Raw genomic sequence first — 20944 nt, 5'->3', positions numbered from 1 at the left:
GACACACACACACACTAAAATCTCAGTGTCCAAGGATAAAATCGTCATTTCACATCGTCGAAATTAAATATTCGGGACGGGCTATGACATTTCGGGTTATAAAATCTCGTCCCAAAAATTATTGGTTTGGGATTCAGGTTAGGTGTTTCCGTTTAGGATATCCTGACCCAAACCACCCCCCACCCCTATTTGTAACCAAAACAACGTCAAGACTCATTAAAATTAAATTTTATACATTATCATCCATGCAAAACATAAACAATATAGCTTAGAGACTTTTTCTAATGTTTCAACCATACGAAGTTGAAATTAAATTACTAAACAACACCAAACCTTCAATTAAAAGAAAGGAAAACTAATGAAAAGGGCTTGAAAACTTTGAGTTTTAATGATAAGGACAAAATAAAGGGTAAAGTGAATAGTACCAGGATTGACTTTTTAGTGTAAAAATGTGGATTTTCGTTAAACTGAACAGTACCAGGTGCTTTTCGTTAAAGTTCCCTTAAAAGAAACGTAAAAACAACATTATCAATTATTATCTAATTGTAAACCAACAACAAACTTCAAATATAATCATCGCAAAATATAGCCTTGATTTTTATCTATGCCCTCTCTACTCCACATAAAATCTCACTTTATCCCCTACATCCTATAACGTCTCACTTTGCAGCCTCTACTCTTCTTAAGACATGTTTTGGATGTAAACGGACTTTGTCAATGAAGAAACATGTCAAGCACTCCCACTCAACCACTACGAAAATTACTAGACAGAGACAGTTGAGGTGAAAAGAGTCCCCACCAAGATAAGCTTTCATGATTACACTGAGACTTCAATGACCTAGCAAATTATCAACCAGACTTGATTTGATTGAATCTGAAGGCAAGGGAGAGGGAGGGAGAGAGAGAGAGAGAGAGAGATATGGAAGGAGAGAGATCGGGAAGAGTTGTATGTGTAACAGGTGGTTCAGGGTTCGTAGGGTCTTGGCTGGTTATGAGGCTTCTTGATCAAGGCTACTCTGTGAATACCACTGTTAGATCACACCCTGCAGGTAAAGTTAAAAAATTAGGAAGGTTTTTTTATTTTTTATTTTATATTGGATCCGGCCTTTGAAATATTGAAATAAAGCTTTGTTTTTGTTGCTGTTTATCTGGTTTTTAATTTGTTGATTTTTTTTTATTTATTAAATCTAGACAACTATAATTCATATCAACATATCTTGAAATTTTTTTTTCCTGGTATTATAAGCTCTATAATTAGAAAGAAAAATACATTTGTGAGAAGTGTTGAATATGATTTTTAGAGTATAATAACAGTTCCCTTTACTATATTACCAATAACTTTAATTTTGGTTGTTTTTCTTAATTTTGTTGACATGGTTAATTTGGATTTTTTACCTTCTTTTGGTTGACAAATAGAGTTTGTTAATATGAGTTTAGATTAAACAATTAATTATGGATTTAGTTTTCCATTGAGCTCCATGTTTGTGTCTCGTTCCATATTGAAACCGCTCTTAGTATATGCCAGAGAACCAGAGAGATCTAAGCTACCTCACAAGTCTACCAGGAGCAACCGAAAGGCTCAAAATTTTCACAGCGGATCTCAGCAACCCGGACAGCTTCAATGCAGCCGTTGACGGATGCATTGGAGTGTTCCATGTTGCCACTCCAGTCGATTTCCAAGACAAGGAACCAGAACAAGCAGTGACCAAAAGATCAATTGATGGAGCTCTCGGCATTCTAAAGGCGTGCTTAAATGCGAAAACAGTGAAACGAGTTGTGTACACTTCTAGTGCATCCGCTGTCGTGTTTGGCAGCGGCAATGATGTGGAGGAAGTGGATGAAAGTTTTTGGAGTGACATAGATTACATTAAAGCTAAAATTTCATATGGAGGGTCATACATGGTTTCAAAGACATTAACTGAGAAGGCAGTTATTGAATTTTCAGAGAAATATGGGTTGGATGTTGTGACAGTAATGCCTTCTTTTGTTGTTGGCCCCTTTATTTGCCCTAAGCTTCCCGGATCCGTTCACAGCACACTGGCTATGGTCTTTGGTAACCTTGATGGGCTTAGCTTTCTTATCAATACGCCTATGGTGCATGTCGATGATGTTGCGAGAGCGCACATTTTCCTTTTCGAACATCATGGTGCAAAGGGGAGGTACAATTGCTCATCACATGTCATAACCCTTGTACAAATGGCTGAGTTTCTTTCTGCCAAATACCCGGAATTTCAAATACCGTCACTGAGGTACGTCAACTAGTATTCTCATATTACGAACGTGATCATTCTCTCGTTGCGTTACAATCTCGAGATTGAAATCAAAATATCTTTATTTCTCGGTTCTATTGATCTTTCTGTGCAGCTATTTAAGGGAGGTTAAAGGTGAGAAAATGCCTGGTCTGTCATCGAAGAAGCTCTTGGATTCTGGTTTCAGATTCAAGTATGGGGTTGATGAGATTCTCGGCGATGCAATTCAATGCTGCAAAGAAAAGCATTATTTATAGTTCCGTTTTCGGATCATAATTAAGGCTCATGTTGTGTATTGGCATATGGCTCTCTTGATTCTGAATAAACATTATACAAAACCAGCATATGCCCACATACTTTGTATGTATGAATACTTTTTATTTTTGTTTTAAAATAAGAAGGAAAGAGAGAGAGAACGTGGGTGGGAATGAGAGGTTTATGTTTATTACTTTTTTAATATTATATATATCTTAATATCATCTGTAAATGCTTCAATAAAAAACAATAAAATATGAATCTGTGAAATTATATTATTGCTCGTCAAATTTATTTTTTTTGTGTGATAGAAGATTAAATAGTTTTTTCACTCTCTTTTAATTAACAAAGAGGATTTAGATAATAGATAGTTTAAATATTGAAAATGCATGCACATAATTAATAAAATAAAAAGAATACGAAACTAGCATTTACCGCCAAAGAGGGAGATGTCTTGGTCTTGAAAAGCTGGATATTGTCCAAACGACTGTTACAGTAGATTAAATCTTGAAAATTAGGATGTACCTCCATCCACTCTTAATCATTCCTCTTATGTTTCGTGTATGAACTTGTCCAAAAGGCAGTTACAGGAGATTATATGCATTTTCCTTCTCAATGAAGTAAAAAGTGAAAATGAAATTGTTATGCCCATTAAATGAAACTGTTGAATACGGTGTTCAAGCCTTGTTCCATGCTAAGGAGAGATTTTTTAAGGCTTATTTATAGCTACGCTTCTTAGAACTCGATTGAATTTCATTTTGTTTTTTGTAACTTGAAAGTCATTATTTTACTCTTTGCAACTCAAAATCCACTCTACTTTAACATGTTTTCATTTCATCTGTCAAATAGCGTTAAAGTTGCTAACGTGGATGGGTAAAATTGTAATATCATAGACTTATTATTTTTAGCTACGCCCTTCAAACCACCCCCTGCAACTTGAATTTAATCCCACTTTGCCCCATGAAACTCGAAAGTCGTCATTTTACTCCATTAAACTCAAATTCGCAACACGTTGCTTTAATTTCGTTCATAAGCTATTAAATATGCTGACGTGAATTAAAAATGAAAAAAAGGACTGGGTATTATGGTAAAATGGTGAACCAAAACCCAAAAAGAGAAGAACGACCTCCTAGCATCATTTATCCTACCACTAACAACCCCACCTCGCCGGTGAGTTCTCGCTTCTCTCTTCCTCACTATCCAACCATGGAATTTGAGTAAATTCTATTATGTGGGTTTGATTGGGTACACCAAGCTAATCAATTTCTTTTTTATTTTTCTCTCACTACAGCTCAAGCACAACAACCCAAGAAATCATGTCCTTATTTTCTTCTTTTAAACTTAATATTTTATGATTATTGAATGTTAACACATAATAGAGATTTATAATCAAATTCATTGGCACATGTGGTATCGTCTTATTGAGTGGTGGGTCTCACATACGTTTCACGGGGTGACTTTTGAGTTTTAGGGAGAATAAAGAGTGCCCACAAGTCAAAGTTGAACGAATAGAATTTCAGGGAGCAAAATGACTATTTTTGAGTTTCAGGAGGCAAAGTGAGATCAACATCGAGTTCTACGGGGCGTAGCTAAAAGTAAGCCTATGATATTACAATTTTACGCACCCAAGTCAACAACCTTAATGGCTATTTGATAGAAGAAACAGAAACATGGTAAAGTGGAGTGAATTTTGAGTTTTGGGAAGTGGTGACTTTTGAGTTACAAGGACAAAGTGGGATCTAAATCGAGTTCCAAGTAGGGGTGGTTCAGTATAGGATCCCAAACCAAAAATGGGATCCTGAATCCCAAATCCAAAATTTTCAGGACGGGAATTTGAAGATCAATCTCGAATCGAAATTTCAGCATTCCTAATTTTCAGGGTTCCCAAAATGTTTTTGGTATTTCGAGATGAATTCGGAATGGATTTTCGATTTTGGACTTTTGGGTTGAAATTTGAGATTTTTTTGGATGTGGGCTAAAATTTGGGTTTTTGGTCTAAAATTTTGTTCCCTAATTTCATATCAATTGAAATTTAGGTTTTTTACCTCATATTAATTTGAAATTTCATACCAATTCATTCATATTAAGTCAAATTGGTGTTCCAAAGTTCCAAACTACTTAATTTCATACTTCTCTTTCTAATATAATCAACTATCAAATTACTTAAATTTAACATTCAACATGCATGCGACCAAAATAAATATATATATTTTTTCTGTTTGGTTCGGAATTCTCGAACCATTGAATATGTAATCCCGATTCCTGTACCGAAAGGTTTGGGATCGGTTTGGATCCCGAAAATTTCGGTATGGGATCAGGATTTTTTTGGTTTGATTTGGGATTTTCGGGAAAATTTTCCAGCCCTAGTTCCAAGAGGCGTAACTTGTTGAAAAAGTCTTTTTATTTATTTATACAATTGGTAAAAGTACATAATAATTGTACAATCCTTATTCCTCACCCCCACCAACTCCAAGTAGGGGTGTAACTTAGGCAGGTTGGGCGTGTTCGATGGTCAACCTAGCCTTCACAATTAGGGCTTGAGTTGGGTTTGGATTCATGTGCGTTCATTCGGTCGCGGATTTCAGTTGAGTTCGGGTTTTCTCAAGTTCATCGAGTTTCATCTTATAACACCTTAACACCTTAACCAAAACAACGTCAATACTAGTTAAAATTCAATTTTACACATCATCGTTCATAGAAAACATAAATCAAATAGCTTGGAGATTATTTCTAATTTTTCAACCATGCAAAGTTGAAACTAAAGTACAAAACACCACCAAAGCTTCAATTAAAAGAAACGTACAAGCAATATTATCATTCATTATCCAATTGAAAACCAACAACAAACTTCAAATATAGTTGATACATCTGGCAGGGTTCGACTAATGGAACCTTCTCTGTTAAAACTAGCTCTCGAATCAAAGTGTGAATGTCCCTTAGAAGTGTCGCATGCTCCCCTTGCTTATAGAATTAAATTAAAGGAAAGATCCTATTCTATTAGTTCTATTAATGAAAAGGTGATCGGGATGAGGTAGATGCCTCCCATCAGGGGGGCGGATTGCTTATCCTTGACTTTTTTTAGTGCGTACCGCTATAATAAATAAAGCTTTATGGATGAAGTATTTCAAAACTTAGACTTATTTTTAGCTGTCCTCTATACTATACATAAAATCTCACTTTAACCCCTACATTTTATAACGTTTCACTTACTATTCTTCTTAAGATATGTTTTGGACGTAAACAGAATTTACCATTGAAGAAACGTCCATGAAAGTCAAGCATACCCACTCAACCACTAAGAAAGTTAGTAGACAGAGACAGTAGAGGTGAAAAAAGAGTTCCTTCCAAGATAAGATTTCACAATTACACCGAGACTTCAATGAGCTAGCAAATTATCAACAAGACTTGAATTTGATTGAATTTGAAGGGGAGAGAGAGAGAGAGAGAGAGAGAGAGAGAGAGAGAGAGAGAGAGAGAGAGAAGAGTAGTATGTGTAACAGGTGGTTCTGGGTACGTAGGTTCTTGGTTGGTTATGAGGCTTCTTGATCAAGGCTACTCTGTGTACCACTGTCAAATCACTCCCAGCAGGTAAAGTACAAAGATTTGCAAGTTTTTATTTATTTTTGGCTTTTAACCCAAATGGTCGTTGACATTTGCATAACACATCATTTTGGTTCCTAAGATTGAAAATCAATAGAAATGGTCCCTGAGATTGTCCACCATCCATTATTTTGATTATTCCGTTAAAAACTCCGTTAAGTGTCCTGGAGCTCTTGGCCGAAAGTTTGGACAATTTTCAAAGTTTCGTAACTCAATCGTTTCTTAACCAAATTCGACCCATAATATATCAAAATGAAGATAGGAAAGTTTGAAACAAGATTATACCTATTTGGAAGCCTAATGGTTTTAGCCACAACGATTTAGCCATTTAGAAATGTACCATTCTCTTTGTCTCAATGAGAAGTATGATTTTTGTTTTTGAATCACTCGATTTCATTGAGTATTGAAGAAGTTATGAACGTTTAAAGTTTACCCAATTTCCAACGAGTTTTCCAGTTTTCCGCGGACCAGTCACCTTTCAGGCTATTTTCCGGCCATCTCCGACAACCATTGGGCTTCCAAATAGGTATAATCTTGTTCTACAATTTCCTATCTTCATTTTGATATATTATGGGTCGAATTTGGTTAAGAAACGATTGAATTACAAAGCCAAATGCTTCGGGACACTTAACAGAATTTTTAATGGAAAGACCAAAATAATTGATGGTGGACAATCTCAGGGACCATTTCTATTGATTTTCAATCTTAAAAACCAAAGTGATGTGTTATTCAAATCTCAGGGACCATTTTGGCTAAAAAGCCTTTATTTTTTTATATCGATTTTTTGAACTAATGAGATAAGGCTTTGTTGTTGCTGTATATCGGGTTTTTGATTTGTTGATTTTTTTTCGTTAAATTAACCTACACAAGTATAATCCATATCGACATATCTTGAATCCCCCCCTGGTATTAAGCTCTTTGTGCAGAAAACTCTAAACAAAAAATTTATTTTGGAAGAGAGTGTTTAAATTTTTAGTTTTTCTTTTCTTTTCTTTTTTAAATTATTCCTTTGCCTATTTCTATTTCCATCTCTGCTAAGATTAGTAGCAGATTAATAAAAAAGATATCATTAGGGTCAAGCCCCAAAACAAACTTGTCCAAGGTATATTAATACTAGCAATTTCCTTAATAACAATATCATTAGGAAGAAGCATACTTTGATCTTTCTAATTTCAACTACTTTTGTGCTTCGAAATTTCCTGAAAGTTATCAAGTTAAAAATAAAATTTACAAAGACACAAAATATAAATGGTCGTTAAGTTTTTTGGTGACAACCTTCAAACGCTGTTTCATCGTTGCAGAGGCATTTCATCTTTTTAGGTAATTATTTTGTCTCTAAAAGTTTATCTAGTTGGGAGAAAAATGTGGAAGAGAAAAATGGGGTAACTAATATAGGTTCTTGTCTGTTAGACTTTGAACAAAAACAGTAAAATTATTTTGGAATTACTATATTGCTCAAAACTTTTATTTTGGTTATTTTGGTTTAATTTTGTTGGCGTGGTTAATTTGAATTTTTCACCTTCAATGCAGTCGTTGAAGGGTGCATCGGAGTGTTCCATGTTGCCACTCCGGTCGATTTCCAAGACAAGGAACCTGAAGAAGTAGTGACCAAAAGATCAATTGATGGAGCCCTCGGCATTCCAAAGGCGTGCTTAAACGCAAAAACAATGAAACGAGTTGTGTACACTTCTAATGCAGCCGCTGTCATGTTTGGCAGCAACAAGGATGTTGAGGAAGTGGTTGAAAGTTTTTGGAGCGATATAGATTACATTAGGCCTATAAAGCGATATGGACCATACATGATTTCGAAGACATTAACTGAGAAGCCAGTTCTTGAATTTTCAGAGAAATATGGGTTGGATGTTGTGACAGTAATACCTTCTTTTGTTGTTGGCCCCTTCATTTGTCCTAAGCTTCCCGGCTCCATTTGTTAGGAATGTCGGTACTACAAGATAGAGAATGCACAAGGTAAAGTAGAAAATGGACACCACGAATTTATGTAGTTTGGCAATTTATGCATACGTCCACGAAATAAGGATCAATCTTCACTATATGAAAAAGGTGAGTACAACAAGAGTAGTCTTACCAAGCCAAAGACAAGGCTTGATGGATACAAGAAAGTATGACACACATTTTCTATCACTCTAAACTTCACTCACAATGTGTAGTGGAACACTCTCACTCTCACTTTTGGAGTGGAACTCTAGCTTTGGACTTGATCTTTTGCTACTCACACTTGGTTCTTAATTGGTTACTTCACTACAACATCACACCCATATTTATAGGTGAGGGTTTGGCATTCTACTAGTTTCTAGTGTATTGTTCAAACCTCTAGCATAGATAATTCTAGACTAGCCACAAAATTGTAGCTTCTAGATCTTTCCATTTGCAACCAAGGAAGCTAGTACTTTCTAGGTTCTTCCATCAACTTAATAACATGCTAGAATTGTCTAGCATGCTCTAGCCACCTCACTTGCTTATTAGAATAATCTAGAACATTCATCATGGGCTGGACCATATACCAACAATCTCCCCCTCCAGTCCATGAGGGAGGAATTCCGATCATGACTCCAAGTTACTTGGAGTCCATCCTAGTAGCCTTAATGCAGAATTCCAACTTTGATTTTATGACTATCTTTGTCAACATGTCTGAAGAATTATTATCGGTATGAATCTTCTTCAACTGTAGCAACTTGTTCTTGATATCATCTCTAATCCAGTGATAACGAATATCAATGTGCTTAGTGCGTGAATGATATGTAGCGTTCTTGCTCAAATCCAGAGCACTCTGACTATCACAGTAAACACCATAATCACTTTGCTTTAAACCCAACTCTTGGAGAAACCGCTTCAGCCACAACAGCTCATTGCATGCTTCTGTAGCGGCTATGTTTTCAGCCTCGGTTGTGGACAAAGCAACACATTTTTGCAATTTGGATTGCCAAGACACGGCTCCCCCTGCAAAAGTAAACAAGTACCCATATGTAGATTTTCTACCATCCAGGTCACCTCCCATGTCAGCATTTGTAAATCCTTCCAAGATTGGTTTGGAACTGCCAAAGCACAAGCACATCTTAGAAGTCCCCTTCAAATATCTGATAATCCACTTAACAACTTCCCAATTGTCTTTCCCTGGATTAGAGAGAAACCTGCTCACCACACCTACTGCATGAGCAATATCTGGCCGTGTGCACACCATTACATACATGATACTTCCTACTGCTGAAGAGTAGGGAACAACTGCCATTTTCTCCTTTTCTTCATATGTTTTTGTACACGACTCTTTGCTCAACTTGATATGATTGGCTAAAGGTGAGTTTACTGATTTGGCTGCTTTCATGTTGAACCTTTCAAGCACCCGTTCAACATACTTTTCTTATGACAGCCACAACTTCTTGGATTTTCTGTCACGAATTATCTCCATGCCCAAAATATGCTTAGCTGGTCCTAAATCCTTCATGTCAAATGACTTAGATAACTCTTTTTTTAGCCTTTTAATCATAGAAGCATCTTAATCGACAATCAACATGTCATCAACATAAAGCAATAAAATGATGAATTTACCTCCAGAAAATTGTTTAATATAGACACAACAGTCAGCATGAGTTCTCTTGTACCCATTACTCACCATGAATGAGTTGAACTTCTTGTTCCACTGTCTCGAAGCCTGCTTAAGACTATATAACCTTTTCTTGAGCTTGCACACCAAATTTTCTTTACCTTTGACTTCAAAGCCTTTGGGTTGCTCCATGTATATCTCATCTTCTAAATTGCCATGGAGAAATGTAGTTTTAACGTCTAACTGCTCGAGCTCAAGATCCATGCTTACTGTCATACCAAGGATAACTCGAATGGAAGTCATCTTCATCACCGGTGAGAAAATCTCATCAAAGTCAACTCCTTTCTTTTGACCAAAACCTTTGACAACCAAACGAGCCTTATACCTTGTCATGTTGTTGTCCCTTTCCAATTTGAACACCCACTTGTTTTTCGATGCTTTTCTGCCCTTTGAAAGCTCTACCAGCTCATAAGCATCATTCTTTAATAAGGAATCCATCTCTGACTCCATTGCCTTCATCCATTTATCACTGTCGTTATGAGCTCTGGCCTCCTCATAAGTTTCGGGTTCTCCATAATTAGTCAACATGATATACTCTGATGAAGAATACTTGGTAGACGGTCTTCGACTTCTGCTAGATCTTCTAACTTGATCTTCATTCTCTTGCGGGGCTGAAGGCTCCCCTTAATTGGGTTCTCCTTGAATCTGCTCTTCTTGACTAGGCTCCCCTGATTATCAATCTCATGGTCTGGTACATCTTGATCAGGCTCCCCCTGATCGACATTATCTGGTTCTACAGGCACTTTATTGGCAGCTGCTTCAGGGATATCACCGCCACTTTCTTCATCTGAAGCTCATGGATCAACTCCTCTGATTGCATCATCTGGTTATGCCTCTTTACTCGAATCCCCAATTGTTTGGTCTTCATAAAAGATCACATCTTTGCTTCTGATGAACTTCTTCTGGTATGGGTCCCATAATCTGTAACCAAAATCTTCACCGTCAAAACCAAGAAATATGCACAATGTAGCTTTGTAGTCTAACTTCCATCTCTGCTATTTGGGCACATGCATAAAAGCTTTGCAACCAAACACCTTCAGATGAAAGTAAGAAACATCATTAACAGTCCATACTCTCTCTGGAACATCAAGACCTAATGGTACTGATGGAGATCGGTTGATCAAATAGCAGGCTGTCCTTACAGCTTCACCCCAGAATTGCTTAGATAACTTTGCAATCCTCAGCATACACTTGACTTTCTCCATGATGGTTTGGTTCATTCTTTCAGCAACACCGTTATGTTGTGGAGTTCCAGGAACTGTCTTCTCATGACGTATGCCATGTTTCACACAATACTTTCTAAACTGGTGAGATGTGTACTCGCCGCCGTTATCGCTACGAAGGCACTTGAGAGGTTTCCCAATTTCCCTCTCCACCATGGCATGGAACTCCTGGAATGTCTGAAACACCTGGTCTTTGGATTTCAACAAATACACCCAGACCCTTCGTGAAGCATCATCAATATAAGTAACAAAATATTTATTTCTTCCAAGTGACTCGACTTCCATGGGACCATACACATCTGAATAAACAAGATCTAACAAATTTCCTTTCTTTGTAGATGGAACAGAAAAACTAATTCTTCTTTGTTTTCTAAATAAACAGTGCTCACAAGAGTTTAACGACGTACCTTTGGCAAAGGGAATGTGAGATTTCTTTGGCAAAACTTGTAGGCCTTTCTCGCTCATGTGGCCTAGCCTCTTATGCCACAAATTTAGAGATGAGTCCTCCACATCATTCAACTCACCTTTCAAAACCTTGGCATTTGACCGGTACAACGTACAACAAAGTCATGCTCTTACTACCACCATTAAGCCTTTAGTAAGCTTCAATTTTCCTTCGCCAATATGGTGATAATATCCTTGTCGATCAAGGGTACCGATAGATATCAGATTGAGACGTATATCAGGAATATGTCTCACATAATTCAACATCAACTGGCAACCGAGATTAATTCTTAGGCAAATATCACCAATTCCAAGAATTTTGGAATAGTTTTTATTCCCCATCTTCACTATGCCAAAGTCACATTCTTTGTATGTACTGAAGAACTCCCGTTTGGACATAGCATGGAAGGAAGCTCCATTGTTAAAGATCCATTCAATGTCTCTATCAGAGTTGCCCATATGCAGACATTCACCAACAGACAATATTTCTGGTACATCACCACGTATGACAGCGGTGGTATTACCAGTATCATCTTTCTTCTGATTGTTTCCTTCTATTTACTCTCTCTTCCAAACTCAACAATTTTATTCATATGGCCTTCTTTGCCACAATGGTGGCATACACCCCTGAACCTTGACTTAGATCGGCTAAGACTCCTGCCATGATCTCTAGGCCCTCTACTCTTGCTTCTTCTGCGGTTCTCTGTGACAAATACTTGGTTGCTATCTGTGCCAGAAATCTTTCTCCTTGTTTCTTCATTGAGCATGCTATTTTTAATATTATCAAGAGTAAGAACATCATTAGAAGTAGAGTTACTTATACTCACCACAAAGGTCTCTCAACTGTCTGGCAAGGATCCAAGTAACAAGAGTGCTTGTAGCTCGTCCTCGATCGTCATTTTCATAGTAGCCAACTGGTTGATGATATACTAGAAATTGTTCAAGTGCTCGGCTACACTTAAACCATCTTTGTACTTCACATTGATGAGCTCTTTGATCAAAAAGGCTTTCTTGGTTGGGTCTTCTTCTCGAACAAGGACTCAAGCTTCGTCCAAAACTTGCGAGCATTGGTTTCATTAGACACATGGTGAAAAACACTATCATCCACCCATTGTCTAATTGTGCCAATTGCCTTGCGATTCATCTTCTTCCACTCGGCATCAGACATGCTCTCGGGCTTAACGGTATCTCCTTCAATTGGCTCATGCAGATCCTTGTAATAGATAATGTCCTTCATCCTTGGCTTCCATGTTACCCAATTGGAATTGGTGAGTTTGATCATAGTGCCACTTCCTTCCATCTCGTAGTACGAGCCAACCGGGCTCTGTTACCACTTGTTAGGAATGTCGGTACTACAAGATAGAGAATGCACAAGGTAAAGTAGAAAATGGACACCAAGAATTTATGTGGTTTGGCAATTTATACCTACGTCCACGAAACAAGGATCAATCTTCACTATATGAAAAATGTGAGTACAACAAGAGTAGTCTTACCAAGCCAAAGACAAGGCTTGATGGATACAAGAAAGTATGACACACACTTTCTATCACTCTAAACTTCACTCACAATGTGTAGTGGAACACTCTCACTCTCACTCTTGGAGTAGAACTCTAGCTTTGGACTTGATCCTTTGCTACTCACACTTGGTTCTTAATTGGTTACTTCACTACAACATCACACCCATATTTATAGGTGAGGGTTTGGCATTCTACTAGTTTCTAGTGTATTGTTCAAACCTCTAGCATAGATAATTCTAGACTAGCCACAAAATTGTAGCTTCTAGATCTTTCCATTTGCAACCAAGGAAGCTAGTACTCTCTAGGTTCTTCCATCAACTTAATAACATGCTAGAATTGTCTAGCATGCTCTAGCCACCTCACTTGCTTACTAGAATAATCTAGAACATTCATCATGGGCTGGACCATATACCAACACCATTCACGGTACACTGACTTTGGTCTTTGGTAACCTTGATGAGCTTAGCTTTCTTGATCAGCCATTAATCAAGAAATGATGAAATTTAGAGAGAGAAAGAGTGTTGGTATTCAAAGTTCACTAACTCAATACCAAAAAATATGTGGGTGATAAGTTTTCTAACTTTATCACACCTCTCACTATCACTCTCAATAAAATTGGACAAATGAAAAGAAAGAAGTAGCAAACTTGTTGATAACAAAATACTTTTAAATATTAGAAGAGTTTATAACTCTTAAAGGTTACAAGCTGAAAATGAGAATTGGGAATTACTAAGAGCCTTACGGGAAGGCTTTCTTATACTTGCAGAAACAAAAGGAGCCACACAAGTGGGTTTTTTTAATAAACAAAAATACACACACACATGCAATCAATAATGGTGTTTACCATCTTTTAATAAACAAACATCACAACCTTTCGGCTAGCAGCTCACACTTTCTGAAAAATGTTCCAACAATTTCTGAAAAGTGTTCCATCACTTTCTGAAAGGTGTTCCACCACTTTCGGCCACTGTATTTGATTTGAACTTCCAACAAAGAGAAAGATCGAAGGGAGAGAAATGAGTGGTTTTTGTAAATTGTAATACTTTTGCTTAACTAAGAAGTTTTTACATCACAACTACTATTTATAATAAAGCCATAGATCATTACAGCTTCACCAACAATCGTAACTAACTGCACTTACATTGAGTTGACAAAAGGCACAATATCTACCATTGATTATACTCTAACATGGTGCATGTCGATGATGTTGCCAGAGCGCACATTTTCCTTTTCAAACATCATGATGCAAAAGGGAGGTACAACTGCTCATCACATGTCATAACCCTTGTACAAACGGCTGAGTTTCTTTCTGCCAAATACCCGGAGTTTCAAATACCCTCAGTAAGGTACGTCAAATGTTATTCTTCATACTATGAACGTGATTCTCTCGTTGTGTTCCAATCTTGAGATTGAAATCAAAGTATATTTCATCTCGGTTCATTTGATCATTCTATGCAGCTATTTAAGGGAGGCTAAAGGTGAGAAAACACCTGGTCTGTCGTCAAAGAAGCTCTTGGATTCAGGTTTCAGATTCAAGTATGGGGTTGATGAGATGCTCATCGGTGCAATTCAATGCTGCAAAGAAAAGCATTATTTATAGTTCCGTTTACAGATTATAATTAAGGCTCATATATGATTATATGGACATTTCGTTCCATACCAGAAAAACATCACATTTGTTTGATGGGAAAGGAACTTGTACAAACGATATACATTGTATGTGTGTTGTAAGAAGAAAATGCATGCCCTTATTTACCGGCATATGTTCTGGCATATGACTCTCCAGATTCTGATTCAAGTTTACAAGTTACCGTATCTTTTTTAATTTCATGTTCACATGTCACGTGTATCGGCATATGGCTCTCTCGATTTTGAATGAATATTATACAGAAATATTGAAAATGCATGCCCATAATTAGTAAAATAAGAAGAACGAAATTAGGATTTACTGCACGAAGAGGGAGATATCGTGGTCTTGAAAAGCTGGAACTGTCCAAACGGCTATTACAGTAAATATATCACGAAAATGAGACTGAGAGAGATTAACTGCGTAAATTATACATAGTTGAGTAAATGTAGGAAATGGCATACCTGGATGTTGACAGAAATGAGCTGATAGGCCACCCTTTCTCGAGGAGACAGGCTAACACTCTTGACACCGTTGGCATGTACATTTCACAGGAGTCCCCCGTCATTAGATTTATCTTTTAAGACTTGGATGGTGTTTTCTTTTTGTTTCTACAGAAAATCTATAGGAATTCTGGCGTTTCCAACACGCATGCATGAAAATGAACAAAGAAATAAGCTAATCATACCAGAAATTTGTTCCGATAACTTGATCTTTAACATCAGAAGTACAAACCTTCACTACTCATTAAACTGATTGGAAAAGGTGCGTACACAAGTAAGGAATATCAAAGCTCCGCTGATTGCGCAAAGTTAATACAAAAAAACAGCATCACCTGCAAACTTTTCAGCGCTGAGGACACCTATTTTTGAGATTCCTTCCGAAGCCAGTCAGATTCAGACGGAACAAGGACTTTGCCATGTTCATACGTCAGTAATAAGATTTCGTAGTTGATCGATAAGAAATTTGATACACGTGTTCTTGTTCACAAGCTCCTATAAATAAAAACAAGGTCAGTAGAAAGTTTTACTTGATCGTTTTGGTGATCCATCTGCAGAATCAGCATTATGTTTAACAAATGGTGATACCAATGACATTCAAGCTGAGATAAAGTCCGTATATACATGCACATAAGCTCGTAGATAATGAACGAGTCAAAACTAAGGGATTGATTGTTATGACATTTCAGATTATGTATTGACACTTTTTGCTGCACTTCACCAAGCTTGAGATTCCAAGTACGAAGCGAGGCCACACAGTTCTTATACCGAAATCCAGCCTCTTCAAGAGATCCTCCAGTACCAGGACCAGCAGCACCAACTAAGTCTCCATGGTGATGGGTAAGCGTTTTCAGAAGAAGATGAATCATCATCATTGACACCGAGTGGGAGGAAGGACCATTTGCAGCGTTAGCAGCAGCTGACGCTGTGGCTGGGGTGCAGAGCTCGTTGTTCATGGACGAGAGAATTTAGAAAGCTGCCTCGATGGTTTCTTCTAGATGCTTCTGTCCTTCCGTTGCTAGCTCCTGCGTCGTCTTAGGGCTTAATGTTAATTCATTAACGTCCTTTTCTTTCCTTTTTTTGGACTGTGGTAGGTGACAAATGATTCAGAATAATATTTTACTTCAACACAATTTTAGCAGGCCATGAAAATAGGAAGCAACAAGATATAGAAGAAAACAAAGCTCACTCAACAGAGCAGCACAACAAAGGCTCTTAAGAGGCAGCAACCGAAAAAAAAAAAAACCTGCATTAACCAGGAACAACCCATCTAAGCAGCAACCCACCAACCCCGAAAACAAACTGAATCAAATTACAAGGGAAGGGATAAACCATTCCTCCCCATCGTTGTTCCACCTTTCAATTCTCCCCACCAGCAGATCTCTTCTTTACGTCACAGCTTTCAATATTTTCCAGCTCTTATACGTATAGGTTGATAGATGATTTGTATTTCTCTTTAAATTTTGTATTTAAACAAAGAGAAAGTGAAAACTATGGGACTCTCCCGTCTGTGTTTCGATTACAGTCAAGGGCGAGGCTGTCGGGATTGAATTTTCGAGCAATCCACATTTTCGAGCTTGATTGAATCACAACGGAGGAGAGAATGTTCAAGGATTTGCTACATTGTCTTAGGAAAGCTTGGTAAATGCAGGTTCTGCAGAAAAAGCAACAACTTTACTATTAAAGAGCTATAAAATGTAGGGTTTAAACTGGAAAATTATACCCAAAAAAGAAACTGAATAACTTGCACTAAAAAATTATACAATCCTCCGAAATAAACAGGAAATGGAACAACGTCGAGGGAAAGGGTTTATACAATGTGATTTGCACTATTCATCATCATCGTCATCAGAATCTGGTTCTAGAGATCTAACAAGATTGCGGTACTTTTCAGGCGAATCATATGCAGTTGGGGTGGTGAGAATGGCCTTCTCCAACCAGAACTTATCATATTCCTTCTTCTCAGTCAACGTGTGGAAGAACCTTCCCCACTTGTACATTGCACGCTGCAAACGGATACTCTTGGACCCTGAAAACACAAACTTGATGTAGTCCTTTGCCAGCCGAGTAATCTCCTCACCACTGATGATGTACACATACTGCAAGAAAACCATTCGAGTTTGAAATGTAAATACATATTGGGTAAAACAGTAATATTCCACATCCAGATTCTTTATCAGATGATCTACAACTACTAGCAATTATCATAGCTCTTATTGAAAATATTAGGATAAATAGGCTTGACCTTTTTGCACAGAAGCCCTCCAGTAAGAAAAATAAAATAGCCCGAAAAGAATTATTTTTTAACTCGGAAGACACTGACGCACTAAATCCAACCCTATCCCACAAATGATCCACCTCCTCACGCACTAGCTCCTAAAAAATCATCATATTCCTTTCCATCCACAATACCGAAAAACATCCCATCGTCCCTGCACCATATCCTTCTTTCTCCCTCCGAAGAACTTATACTTCTCACTCAATACGGCCTTGCATGAAATTGGAATATCCAAGCTTATTAGACTCCCTAAACGATCCCTGCCACAAGTACAGAGCAATGACCAATAAAGGAGCAAACGATTACACATCCACCTTTGGAATCAAAGACGCCAAGACGACCATCTCCTCCGAACCATATCACAAGTATTCATCCTCGAACTAACAATAATCAAATCTAAGACTCGTATCTTAAAAGGTACTATAGACTTCCAAATGCATGAGAGGGAACCAGTAAAACATTATTTCTAAACAAGCCAACTTTATGAAAACAATCCAACAAGTCTGTTAAACAGTCAGAGGATTAGAAGGACGGACTTAAACACAACCTTGCACTGAAAGCAGTATCAAAATGAGATGATTTGTATGAGCGACAAAAAAAGGTTACAGAAGCTGTTTCCCCCGCCCAACACTCTTCCTAAAGACTCATTGTTTTCCTATTTCCCAGCCTAAATCAACAAAAAGAGGTGAAACTGTAAAGGCCTTGAGAAATATCTTTCCAAGGGCATCAACTTGAACCTCTTTAGTAAAGCATGTTATTCAAAACATCACATTGAAGAAATTAAAACAGAAATCATAACTGTTTTACTCGAATACTCAATGACATTATTGCTTCTTGAAAATCCTAAATCACCCTTTGCTAAGAAAACAGTTAGAAGAACATAATTTATTGATGAGGATAAAATGGTAAAACACAAGAAATACACAATGCCTGATCAAGAAACAGCAAGAGTGTGGGATTATTACCAGAAAAATAAACCCAACAGTTGCTAGAATCACTTGCAGTGTTTCATCCATGATTCCAGCAAAGCCTTCATCTTCTGTTCCACCAGAGCCACCTAAACCATCACCACCACCACCACCGCCCCTTCCTTTGCCACCTCCGCCCCCACCTTTCTCTTCATAGAATTCGTTCTTTTCAATCTGCTGACGTAGCACATCCTCTATTGACCCTTCCTTTTTGAAATTACCCATTGCTTTCTCAAGAGCCTTCCAGGGGGAACCCTGTTTGCATTAAGAAGTGCAGTGAGAATATGGTGTCACTGGAATGCATTTGCACGCTTACAAAGAAACTTGCAGAAGTTAATGAGCATCCATCCTTCTCAACTTTTCCCTTTTTATAATTTGGGCACACATCTTCATACATATGCCATAAAATACATAATAATTCCTCCCATCAATACCCAACACCAATTACTCTACAAAATTGACTTTGATTAAGCAAAAAACAGAAAAAAATCATGATAATTTTAATAAAAATGCATACAAAGCATCATTTCAAATCCAAAGAAGAAACATTACAATGACGACAAGGAAAACATGATAGGAAAATGTAGGATTTTTTTCTTTCCATAAAGCCCTAAAAAGAGTAAGTAGCAGACAAAAAGTTTGTGCTTCTGACCCTGTTTAGTCTATATGCTTGTGTACTCGAAGACTCAAAGATTGATGCATAAGATAGGTAATGCACCAAATACTTGCAAATTTTAAGTAAATAATAAATGTCAACACTGCTCTCTTAACTTAGAAAATGTATCATATGTTGTTGAACTTCAAAATAACACATTTATAATTTAACCCCATTAAGTGACATTATTGAGTTTAGCGGGTAAATTGTGTATTATAATTTTACTTTTATTTTTGGTGATCATCTAAGCATCACTTGGTCATATTTACGAGCAAACTGATCTTCACTATTCATGCTAAACAAAGAGCAATTATTGTGCATGTGACCTAAAATATGTTTGATCTTGTGGATAAGAATTGCTTATTTATTTTTCTTATTATGCATATGATTTCTTCGAAATTTCTCCTCCCACTCTAAGAATAATGATTTAATTGGTCTATATGCTATGCTGACATAACAACTGGCACTCAAAGGACTATTTCTGTTAAAAAAGTACATCATAAGTTACAATTTGGACCGACTAAATATATGAATGTTAAATTAGGGGAGTGTTGGTGAAATCAACTAATTAAGTGAATGAAAGCAGGTCATGTGATTGATGGTACTTTTAAATACATCAGATGCTCTACTTAAGAAGAATCGGGAGGGATGATTAAGAAAAAGACAAGACTTATGAGAAGATAAAGCTATCATTCAACTTAAGATCTACATGACTAATCATGCACTTAACTACTTGCATTCAATGAGGCGCATGAAAGGTACAAAATTGGCCCCTAGCAGAACAATCCTGATATTTCTACGGGAAAGCACCGGAATCTCAAAAATTTAGGGGAGGAAGATCAGATGGTTCCTAGGGGACATTTGAACCAATATCAATAAGGAAAGGCAGAAACTTTGAAGACAGTTAGTAACTCGAATGAAATTTCCATTACATTTAAAGGAACACAGTTCAAGCATAATAAATAACTCAAGTATTTTGTAGGAACATGCAGAAAGGTCTCTTACCTCATCACCGTTTTCATTCTTTCCCTTGCCACCCAATAAACAGACAGGTGCAGATCGGTGGTACTTAGATACGACCCCGCATTGCTGGTTGTTCAGTACAGCCACGCATTGTTGCCGGATTCGTGCATTATGTTTTGGTTTCAATAAAGTTCCAAGGAGACATTTAGCACGATTTGGAAGCAAACACGGATTAGAATAGAGGCGGAGAGATTGAGATGGGTTCCTGAAATAGATGCTAGGTTGGCAGGATGTTATCTGAACGGTGTTCATCCTCGGAAAATAATCTTCGTGTGCCTTCTAACTCTCACATGAAGCTTCAAACTTCTAAACTAGCATTCTTCAAGTGTCATTGAACAATTAGCCCGTATGAATTTGTCGAAAAACACGAAAACTAATTACAAACCAGATAGTATAACATGCCCAATTACATATTAACCATAAACAATGCAACAAAACCAAGTAAACGTCAAATCCTATTCTATTAACACAACCAAATAATAGGAGAAATAAATCCCAAATTATGACGAAAATCGCAAAGGGTCCTAAAAATTCTGGAAAGAAAGGGGTTAGTTTTATGGGTTCTGAAAATCCAAGAAAAAAAAAATTGGAAACGCATGATCAAAAAGCAAACAAATTTATTAAAAAAAATTGAAAGAAATTCAAATCACCTTCAAAAAAGACAGAATAATCAGAGAGCAAAGTTATGATATTAATCTCCACGAACACAGAAAGCTGAGAGGAGGATTTCATACCTTGCTGCGTCGAGTTGTAAACTGTAATTGTAAATTGTGATGGAGGAGGAGGAGCACAAAGGAGGTGAGGTCGCTGCCTCCTTCCTTCCCGACCCTTCTTCTTCTTCTGAAGCTTTTCGGGTCGCAGCTTGGATAATACGCGGGTTTAAGGGTTTTAGCATCTACGCCGCTCGTTTCAACTTACTCAAATCAGCGGTCGGTTGCGATGTCCGGCCCATTTAAAACAGTAAACATATTTGTCTACTATCTCTA

General features: G+C 37.3%; 3 protein-coding genes, 1 long non-coding RNA gene and 1 pseudogene across 6 annotated transcripts; 3 read left to right on the top strand and 2 right to left on the bottom strand.

The window, feature by feature from the left end:
- The first annotated feature begins 654 nt into the window (after positions 1 to 654).
- On the top strand, positions 655 to 2677 carry LOC114826643 (vestitone reductase-like). The gene is made up of 3 exons (XM_029107356.2): positions 655 to 1049; positions 1526 to 2249; positions 2365 to 2677. The coding sequence occupies exons 1-3, from the start codon at positions 920 to 922 to the stop codon at positions 2504 to 2506; spliced, it is 996 nt and encodes a 331-aa protein (XP_028963189.2). The 5' UTR covers positions 655 to 919; the 3' UTR covers positions 2507 to 2677.
- Positions 2678 to 7352: 4675 nt separating this feature from the next.
- Positions 7353 to 8038, top strand: LOC139187572 (vestitone reductase-like). The gene is made up of 2 exons (XM_070826430.1): positions 7353 to 7407; positions 7635 to 8038. Exons 1-2 carry the CDS (start codon positions 7353 to 7355, stop codon positions 8036 to 8038), a joined length of 459 nt encoding a protein of 152 aa, XP_070682531.1.
- A 6075-nt stretch (positions 8039 to 14113) lies between these two features.
- On the top strand, positions 14114 to 14680 carry LOC103441927 (uncharacterized). Its single transcript, XR_011583377.1, has 2 exons — positions 14114 to 14253; positions 14366 to 14680. It is a non-coding gene; the product is annotated as an uncharacterized lncRNA (long non-coding RNA).
- Positions 14681 to 15430: 750 nt separating this feature from the next.
- Positions 15431 to 16304, bottom strand: LOC139198162 (mediator of RNA polymerase II transcription subunit 30-like; annotated as a pseudogene).
- Positions 16305 to 16751: 447 nt separating this feature from the next.
- On the bottom strand, positions 16752 to 20896 carry LOC114826642 (uncharacterized). Of its 3 annotated transcripts, none has more exons than XM_029107354.2 (4): positions 20693 to 20896; positions 19941 to 20331; positions 18278 to 18535; positions 16752 to 17133 (listed from the first exon to the last, which is right to left on the bottom strand). In XM_029107354.2, exons 2-4 carry the CDS (start codon positions 20208 to 20210, stop codon positions 16864 to 16866), a joined length of 798 nt encoding a protein of 265 aa, XP_028963187.2. In that variant the 5' UTR covers positions 20211 to 20331; positions 20693 to 20896; the 3' UTR covers positions 16752 to 16863. The 3 variants fall into 3 exon arrangements, with proteins under 3 accessions (XP_028963187.2, XP_028963188.2, XP_070682199.1); XM_029107355.2 differs by having other exon boundaries at positions 19941 to 20277; positions 20693 to 20883; XM_070826098.1 differs by having other exon boundaries at positions 19941 to 20482; positions 20693 to 20846.
- Between the last annotated feature and the right edge of the window lie 48 nt (positions 20897 to 20944).

The sequence above is a fragment of the Malus domestica genome, chromosome 08 (assembly GCF_042453785.1).
Source record: "Malus domestica chromosome 08, GDT2T_hap1".
In the NCBI taxonomy this organism is placed as follows: domain Eukaryota; kingdom Viridiplantae; phylum Streptophyta; class Magnoliopsida; order Rosales; family Rosaceae; genus Malus; species Malus domestica.
This window is presented reverse-complemented; position numbering and strand designations above follow the sequence as displayed.

Bases quoted from the DNA above. Each gene is read 5' to 3' on its own strand.
- LOC114826642 (XM_029107354.2), bottom strand. From the start codon at position 20,210: ATGAACACCGTTCAGATAACATCCTGCCAACCTAGCATCTATTTCAGG. The intron at 18,536-19,940 runs GTAAGAGACCTT...TAATGCAAACAG, and splicing joins AGAATGAAAACGGTGATGAG to GGTTCCCCCTGGAAGGCTCT. The intron at 17,134-18,277 runs GTAATAATCCCA...GTTTTCTTGCAG, and splicing joins CTGTTGGGTTTATTTTTCTG to TATGTGTACATCATCAGTGG.
- LOC114826643 (XM_029107356.2), top strand. From the start codon at position 920: ATGGAAGGAGAGAGATCGGGAAGAGTTGTATGTGTAACAGGTGGTTCA. The intron at 1,050-1,525 runs GTAAAGTTAAAA...AGTATATGCCAG, and splicing joins TGTTAGATCACACCCTGCAG to AGAACCAGAGAGATCTAAGC. The intron at 2,250-2,364 runs GTACGTCAACTA...CTTTCTGTGCAG, and splicing joins TTTCAAATACCGTCACTGAG to CTATTTAAGGGAGGTTAAAG.
- LOC139187572 (XM_070826430.1), top strand. From the start codon at position 7,353: ATGGTCGTTAAGTTTTTTGGTGACAACCTTCAAACGCTGTTTCATCGT. The intron at 7,408-7,634 runs GCATTTCATCTT...CCTTCAATGCAG, and splicing joins GCTGTTTCATCGTTGCAGAG to TCGTTGAAGGGTGCATCGGA.